General features: G+C 38.0%; 1 protein-coding gene across 1 annotated transcript; it reads left to right on the top strand.

The window, feature by feature from the left end:
• The first annotated feature begins 1,178 nt into the window (after nucleotides 1-1,178).
• On the top strand, nucleotides 1,179-7,825 carry LOC149843414 (large ribosomal subunit protein P2B-like). The gene is made up of 3 exons (XM_089999777.1): nucleotides 1,179-1,379; nucleotides 7,128-7,360; nucleotides 7,486-7,825. The coding sequence occupies exons 1-3, from the start codon at nucleotides 1,292-1,294 to the stop codon at nucleotides 7,510-7,512; spliced, it is 348 nt and encodes a 115-aa protein (XP_089855903.1). The 5' UTR covers nucleotides 1,179-1,291; the 3' UTR covers nucleotides 7,513-7,825.
• The last annotated feature ends 1,220 nt before the right edge of the window (nucleotides 7,826-9,045 follow it).

Raw genomic sequence — 9,045 nt, 5'->3', positions numbered from 1 at the left:
AATACTTGCACGAGGTGCTTAAATTTCTCTGTTTATAACCATTTGGGGCTTTTTGTCTAGTGTTTTGCAGAATTCTTTCTATTTATTGGTAATTGCTTGCGATCGTCCTCGCACGCAGAAGAGAAAGGACAGAATTGTTTTTTCATTTTAAAGAGCGTTCTTTTTCTGTTCTTTGGTCCCTGTAGAATAGCTTGAATCAAGTACTTTTTCTGTTCTTTGTTTCCTATAGAACCTTGACGTGCTTTTCCTAAACCCTCAATTCAACTCCCCAATATCTCTAAACCTGATACATCGAGTTGAGGCACCCGAACGTACCCTTAGAAATATTTAAAAAAGTTTCATCACATAAAAATTGAGATAAAAAAAAAAAGAAAAATGTTTAAAAGAGGCAATCTTCTTTGACATGTCACCATATTTTAAAAGAGGTGATAATTCTTTTGAAGATATCAGTTTTAAAGATGTATCAGTTTCATCACACTCTCTGATGATTGCGGCACCTCTGCCAAAATGGATGGGTCCATACCCGGATCCTACTAAAAGTTGTCTGTATCAGATTAAGATTTGAATTTGTTTGGATATTTTATAAGAAAAACCACATCCGGATCCCATAAATTAGACCAAGTGCACACCTACATTGAATAAATTGCGGATCTTGATCAGAACTAGAGTTAGGTATAAATTTTCATAAACCATACCCAGACCTCGTAATTGTCGGACCGACCTGAATAATTAGTCAGACCCTTCTTTTGTTACCAAAAAACCATGGACACCTCTGGATTAGGGGTGTCAATGGGTCGGGTTTGATTTGGTAAAACCAGACTTGGGCCCGATTTTCGGGTATGGTATCTGGTCTGGACCAGGGTCTAATCAGGTCCACTATAAGAGAAATCATACCCAAACCCCTCGGACCATGCGGAGTAAAATAATATTTTGTATCATTTTTACATTGAAAAATTGCGAGTCTTAACCGGAACTTGGGTCGGGCCTGGGTCTGGTATAAAATTTCACAAACTATACATGAATCCATGTATTTATCGGACCTTCAGGTCTGGACTCGAGTCTTATCATTTATCACCATAACCGGAACCTATAGGGTTTGATACGGGTCAGGTAAGCACGACCCATTGACACCCTACTCTGGATGCCATCTGACAAAACTACCCTTATCAATGAAACCCTAGCTTCTTGAGAAACAGCAAAACTACAAGATCGTCTTCTCTTCCAATCTCTGCGCGCTGAGAGAGAGAGAGAGAGAGAGAGAGAGAGAGAGAGAGAGAGAGAGAGAGAGAGAATGAAGATCGTCGCCGCCTACTTGCTCGCCGTATTGGGCGGAAACGTCAATCCTTCCACCGGTGATCTCAAGGCCATCCTTGGTTCTGGTACCTCTCTCTCTGCGTTGTTTTCTTTCTTTTCTGGATTCCCATTTTTTGTTCTTCTGTGATCGTTCTTGGTATCCAGATCTCTGAAAATAAGGGGTTTTGGTGTTCGTGGGTGATGGGTTTTCGTTAGTTGCGATTCTTAATTCTTTTCCTGTTATCGTGTTTTTTCGATACGCTGATTGCGTACGATCGGTATTCGATTTTTTGGGTGACTTGGAGGTTTTTTATGAGAGTCTGCGTCTTCAATGCGATTGGTTTCTCGGTCTGGGATTGTCATTTGGGAGCGTTTGTTGTTGTTATTGTTGTTGTTGTTGTTATTGTTGTTGTTGTTGTTGTTGTTGTTGTTGTTGTTTTTCTTTGATGTTTTTTATTTATTTCAGTATGTGTGCTATTTTTTCTTTGGTTCCTGATTTCCTGTTATTGTGACTCGCCGATAAGCTCTAGTTTTCGGTTTTTGTGGTGTAATGAGTTTATTGTTGCTAGGGTTTTAGTTTCTCAGAAGTTTTTGTTGATTCTGAAGGTCACTTATTTGGTTTCTTACGTGCGTACATGTTCGCTTTGATGTGTATTGTTTGGATACATGGATTGGTGATGTGATAGTGGTTTTTGCTGGTTTCTCAATCCGATTGACATGGAAGTTTGATAGATTTAGGGCTTGTGGCTATCTGTTGAAATTTGTTAATTTGAGTTTTCGGATGAAGGCGGTGTTGTTAAATGACATTTGGATGCACCCACTTATCCAGAATAACGTGGGAAAATTGCATTGTGCTCTAGAGTGCAAGTTTTTTAAATGGTCCTAATTTTCTGAATAACCCGGTGTACCCAAAATCCAAACAAACCTTGTATCTTTACTTTTTTACGTTTTTTCACTTTTCATGAAAGGGTGTCAGGGTTTGATTGCAGGGGACCTTGTGTTTGGAAATGTGATTTTATGACATTGAAACAGGTTTTTGGTGGTTGTGCTCGCAATTGCATGATTGTGACAAGTGTGCCTTGGATATATGTTGGAAGTTGGGATTATGTCTTTCAGGATTTTTTTTTCTGGGTGCTTGTATTAGTTTATGGCGATCAAATCTTATTGGAAATGGCTAATGTACACAGTTTGAGGGCACGTTTGGAAGAGAGAAAAACTCTCATAGGAAAAAAAAAGTTTTACCTATGAGGGTTTTTTATATGAGAAGTTTTCCAAAAGAAAGTTTTTCACTTGTTTGTATAGCATGAGAAAAACACAGTGACAAAATGTGAAAAAATTAGAGAGGAGAAGGGGGTCGTAGTGGTGGTGAGATGGATGGTGGTGGTGGTGAGATGGATGGTGATGGTGAGATGGGTGGTGGGAAGTGTAAAAATAAAATTTCTTTTGGTAGGAAACATTACTCCACCCTCCCCTATGGAGGAATGTTTCTTATCAAAAAGTGTACCTTTTAGAAACACTCTCAGTGAAGGGTCAGAAAATCCCTACAGATTTTCCATTTTGCATCACTTTTCCTACATCTTTATCACTTCCAAACGTGCCCTTATGATTGTCATTCTTGTGTTCAGGTCCTTCTATCCTCGCAATTTATGTGATAACTAGGTGGAGATTGACAGACACTTGCCTGTTTCAGAAATGATATTATCAATGTCGGTTGCTTTTATAAATATTCTGGAAACAATCTATCTCACTAATGAGCGCTTAAGGATCGACTTATCTTCATTAAAGATATTTTCTCAACCATGATGGGCTCTTTGAGCATGTGTTATTTGGTTCCTTAAATTTGATAACAATATGATTTATTTTTCTAGATAATAGTAACAGTAGTTATTCTCTTATAACTAGTTTTTGTTATTGTTATGAGAATAACTAGCTTAGAATAGCTGCCTGTCCATATGGTATCTATCTAGAACAAAATTGGATGATAAATGACATTGACGTTAAAATTTAACCATGTTAAGTCATAAACATATTTTCACATTTACAATTAGTTAACTTTTTTTGAAAAAAATAAAAATATTCTACTAAAAAATGATTTAGGTAAAATTCATAATTTTTTTCACAAAGGTTTTGGTTGTAGATCTTAAAGAAGGGTGTTTTCTTGGTAAATATGGGGAAAATCACAGCATTTTAAAACTCATAAAAATGACAAACAATAATAAACTAAGAAGCTTGATGAAAATGTAAAACAAAGTTTAAAAAATTTTAATATATAAAAAGAACAAAGAAATATATATACTTGAAATATATGAGATAGAGAAAAATAAGAAATTTTCAAAAAATATCACAATATTTTTGTGATATTATTGCAAGATTGTATCACAGGGGTAAAGTACCATGATATTTGCATGTTTTTATGGAATACTATGAGAAGCCATGTCACATGGGTACGAGTGTGGGTACAGGTACTTGTACGGAGGGTACAACATGACAATTTCAAAAAATGCGGGCAAAGGGACACAACTATGTATATATTATTAAATATTGCATAAGTACAAAATAAATTCAAAATAAACTGAATATAATCTAAATATATACGCCATATCTAAAATACTATGTCACAGGGACTCGGCCAACTGGGTGCCGCACCCACGTGCCACACCCGCGTCGACGCGGGTGTGCGAGTGGGTGCGGCACCCGGTGCAGTCAACCTGACCCTGGGTGCGGTCGATGCACCCAGGGTCATTTATGTCCAACTTTTGGACTATATATATATATTGCCGCACCTGCACCTGCACCCACACCCATGTGACATAGCTAAAATATATACTGAAAATATAAAGTTATAAACTGAAAATATAATTATAAATTATAAACTGAATACAAACTTGTATGTATGGAGGGTAAAATGGTGTGTCCAGTTGTCGATGCTTGTCGACACGGGGACACGTGTGTCAACACGGGTACAATGGGCAAAATGGAGGGTCCGTGTGAGATAGACGAGAAGACCTTAATCACACGGTCTTTTCGTAATATCGGTGATATTGGTGACTATGAGGCAAATGAATATATTTTTATGCAGTTGATTGGGTGCTATTCGAATTGGTTTGGCTACTCAACTTTGAAGCTGTCACATGGGTGCGGGTGTGGGGGTGCGGCACTTTAAAAAAACTTGGGTGCGGGGGTGCGGCAAATATATATATATATATATATATATATATATATATATATATATATATATATATATATAGTCCAAAAGTTGGACATAAATGATCCTGGGTGCATTGACTGCACCCAGGGTCAGGTTGACCACATCGGGTGCGGGTGCGGCACCTAGTTGAAGAGTCCCTGTGACATAGCTTTGAAGCATAAAACAGTAAAAAGACGTAACCCCACTGCTGCTTTTATACATTGTCTATTTGTAGTAGCAGTAATAGTAATGATAATGTCTATCACCATCACAGAGTATATAAAAGCAGGGGTTAGTCATGACTACAAAAAGTATTGTCTGTATAACTTTACAAAGTGATGACTCCTCAAACGGTATTTCATAGAATTCCAAATTTGTTTTTCCCTTATTGTTCCTTAAGAAACATTTGTAACTGATGCATGTAAAAAGTTTATGACCCTACTCAAATGGTACCTAGATTAATTTTCATTTGATCTTTTTGCTTTAGGTAAAATATTTTAAAAGGCATGTTCCTCTAATCATTTTCTTCTATGTTTGCCAAAGCTTGCTTAACCCCTTCCCAAATGGTATGATCTTATATGCACACTTTTTAACCATGGTAACCTATGTCATAGTAACCATGGTAACCTAACCATGGCAAATGGCCCGTTGCACCCGTGTCGACGCGATGCAATGCGGGTGCTGGTGTTGGTGTGCCACACTCGGTGCGGCAAACATGAGCGAGATAGAGAGCTGGGGTCCTTCGTCTTCTCCTCGTTTTCCTTCATACACCCCCCCCCCCCCCCCCCCCCACATACACAAGGAGAGAGACACGGTGGGGTTGGGTCCTCCCTGGCTATTCCATCTTCTTCGTCTTCTCCTCCTTGTTCTCTTTCGTGGAGAGAGAGAGAGTCACGAGGTACCCCTTTCCCCTTTTATAATAAAAGGGGGATAGGGAGTTACGTAATAGAAAGGGGATGGGGTTACGGGCTGCCCTTCCTCTTATATATATAAAGGGTAACCCCATCTCCATTTATTTTTAAAAATAAATAATATATATATACCCTCCCGCACCCAAGTTTTTTTAAAGTGCCGCATCACCGCACCCCCACCTTCGTGACATAGATGCTAACTAGAATCATGGTCACATCATGTATAGGAAATATTTTGAAGATATAATAATAATATTGCTGTAAATTCATAAAAAATAAAGGCAAAATATTATGATATTTTTAAAATATCAAAAACATATGTATTATGATATTATTGCGGTAATATCACAATATTATCACACTAATATCACCATATTATGAGTCACCTTTTACTTTTTACTTTTCTATATCTTAGCTACATTTTTCTTCTTTCTTTTGTATTTTCACTTATTTCTATTATTATATTTGTATTTTTCACTTATTTCTATTATTATATTTGTATTTTATTATTTAAGCATGTTATTTTCTTAGTTATTTTTACTGCTTTTATATTTTTTGAACTTTTTAGGAACATTGATTTTCTCGAGATTTATAAATTAAACCTATATTATCGCAAGAAATTGCCTTGCTGAGACATAGCAGAGATCAATATTTGTGACTATGACTAGATTCAAAATTCTCTCTTTGATGGATAAGTGAAAATTGTGCAAGATGATGCTTTGGTTTAATCTTTTTTGTTGTTTGCCTCTTTAAATCTAAGTGGTGTGAAAAATGTATTCCTTTGTTTTAATCATTTTTTGCATGGAAACATGTTTTGCTTTTAATTATAACAACAATCTTTAATATATAATTTATTATTAATGTGTAAAAATATGTCTCTCTAGTAAATTTTTATCTTAATAAGAATTTTAGTTTCACTCCACTTATCATTGTATTTGTGTACACGAACCCACTCAAATAAATAATGATGATGATGATATATTGCTATTACTACTATTACAGTATCACTGCTACTAGCGGTTGTTATCATTGTTGCTGTTTTCTTTGGAGAGTGTTCTGTACCTTGTTTCTATTTTTTGTGCCCTGAAGTGTGTTTGATTTCTACTTTGGTTTAGAAACTTTATGCCATACACATGCCTGGTGTAGTGGTAATCATCCATGTCAAGGTCGAAAGTATCCCTTGGTCAAAACCTGCAATCTATTTTTTCATCAGCTATGTTTCTAGCCTCCATTTCTGACAACAATATCAGGTTGAGGGTGAATAATCCTTGTGCAATAACGTCTTTGGAGCAGCAATTTGTATTTTATAACCCTTCTGGAGCGAGACTGTAGTATTGTGTGTGTTAGACTGGAAGGACATCGCCTCCTGGTATTGGCAAACCCATCTCTAAATTGTTGAGTTAACACCTGTGTTCATCTCCTTCGGTGAGGTAAAACATATTTTTGTAAATCAATGCAGACCTTGGCTAATTGAGTACTTGACAATGAGGATGCATACTACTGTTTGGTATACTTAAAACTTTTTTGGATCATTATCACATTGGCTTCCCTTGCTGTATTGGTACCATGCAAACAAGTTTGAGTCCGTTCTGATGAAATATAATGTACTGCACTTATGTGAACAACTTATGCATTGTTTTCTCCTTTTGATGTACTCATGCAGCACATCGAGTATGGGTGTTTCTCAATGTTATATTGAATCCTATTTACCTTTGTTTTTTTAAACTTTTGAACAGTGGGAGCTGAAGCCGAGGATGATAGAATTGATTTTCTATTGAGCGAAGTGAAAGGCAAAGACATAACCGAGCTCATAGCTTCTGGAAGGGAAAAGTTTGCCTCCGTCCCGTCAGGTGGTGGTGGTGTTGCTGTTGCAGTGGCTCCAAGCGCTGCTTGTGCTGCTGCTGCAGCACCTGCAGCAGCAGAGCCAAAGAAGGAAGAGAAGGTTGAGGAGAAAGAGGAATCCGATGAGGTAAGCTCTCTTAGGAACACAATGGGTGCAGCTCAAACATTCTAGTGGTAGTGCAACTCCATTTCTCTGCACTGCAATTTTGTTTTCCCTGATTTAACAGTGTTTTGGTGGTGAGAATTTTGCAGGATATGGGGTTCGGCTTGTTCGATTAAGCGTGTGGGTGAAATGTTCCGGAGGAAGAAGGCTTCTTATAACGATTTTGGTCTGATGCTGCTGAGTTTGAACATTGACTGAAGTGCTTTTTTGTTTTTTTGTCATCTCTTTTCGCTGTTCTTTAATTTTGCTTGGCCGTTTGAGGCGTTGATACCAGACTACAATTGGGGTACATAATTCTATAACTATTTTAGCATCAAAATAGCTGTGAACTGTTCAATGGTTTTTCTTGTGTATTAGGCGTGCCACAATCTCTCGTTTTGTTATTTCATGATAATTATTTTAAGAGTATGATTAATGATCTGATGTTCAGATTTGGATGCTCTGTATTTTCCTGCTTGTTTTTTTTTTTTGACAGAGAAAGCTGGGTTAGTCCGACTCCTACCTGTTTTTATTAAATCATGAGATCAAGAAAAAAAACACTTTACAAGGGGGAATCCAGCATGGATTCATATTGGTACAAGACCTGTCCACAGAGGTCCAGACGAAGCCATAACAGCCAGTGAAAAGGCAACATAGTTCTGTTCTTTTGGGATATGCTTAATAGAAATTCTGTTCAAGTTAACAAGGCATTCTAAGAGCCGCTCCAAGGATCCAGTGGCATGAACTCGCCCATCCAGACATTTGACAATTTCGTGCACCTGATTCCTCCAAGAAGATTGGATAATCAGACTTGAAGCTGACGTGCACTAGCTGCTCCTACCAGACAAGCTGAGCCCCGTTAGTGATCCCTGGATTTGCTCGCAATGTTCAACTTAATCCAGTTCATGGGTTAGGGAATCCCACGTCTTTAGCATCTTCATCCATCAACAATAGGATGGTTACTATCTTTGCAAATACGCATGACATGCTGCTCCCTGCTGCATTATTTCTGGATTTGAAATGTTAAAAGACTGATTTTAAAAAACAATCCTGTTTCTTATGGACCATGTTTTTCAGATTATAATCTGAAAAGCTGCAAGCCATGCCTGAAATAACAGTTTTGAAGGCATTCGGTGTGGCACCACCTAATAAAAGAATGTATGATGGAGCTATGCGGGATACACCATTGGCCAAACCTCTTCCAAACCTGAAGAACAGCTTGGCAAGATCCAAACAGGTGGTCTGAAGTCTCCTCCCCACAATTACACAGGCTACAGCAAGACGCCATGGATATGCCCATCTTTTTAATCAATTCCAAGTAAGAATCCTATCTTCTGTCACAAAAAGTAGAACAAGAGCTGCCCATGGGTAGTGTCCTGTCCCGGACACCCAAATATGACCCATAATCGGGTGGTGTTTCCTACCCAAAGACTGGAGGAGCCTCCAAACGTGATTGCACCCTTAAGATCGGGATCCTGGAACCCCGAATGAGGCAAGATGCCTTTTGTGGTCAGAATTTGCTGAATGTGATATGGCATATCAGCATCCCTTGCCTGGTTCGAACCAACGATGTCAGCTACCCGAAGAGGTTGAAGATACCGAATATGGCGAGTGATTGGCATTCTAATCTGTTCAATGAAATGGGAGGGAGAAGCCCAAAGGTCCAAACA

This window comes from Nuphar pumila, chromosome 3, assembly GCF_984573655.1.
Source record: "Nuphar pumila chromosome 3, dmNupPumi1.hap1.1, whole genome shotgun sequence".
In the NCBI taxonomy this organism is placed as follows: Eukaryota; Viridiplantae; Streptophyta; class Magnoliopsida; order Nymphaeales; family Nymphaeaceae; genus Nuphar; species Nuphar pumila.
Note: the sequence above shows the minus strand (reverse complement) of the source record. Positions and strands in the feature narration are given on the sequence as shown.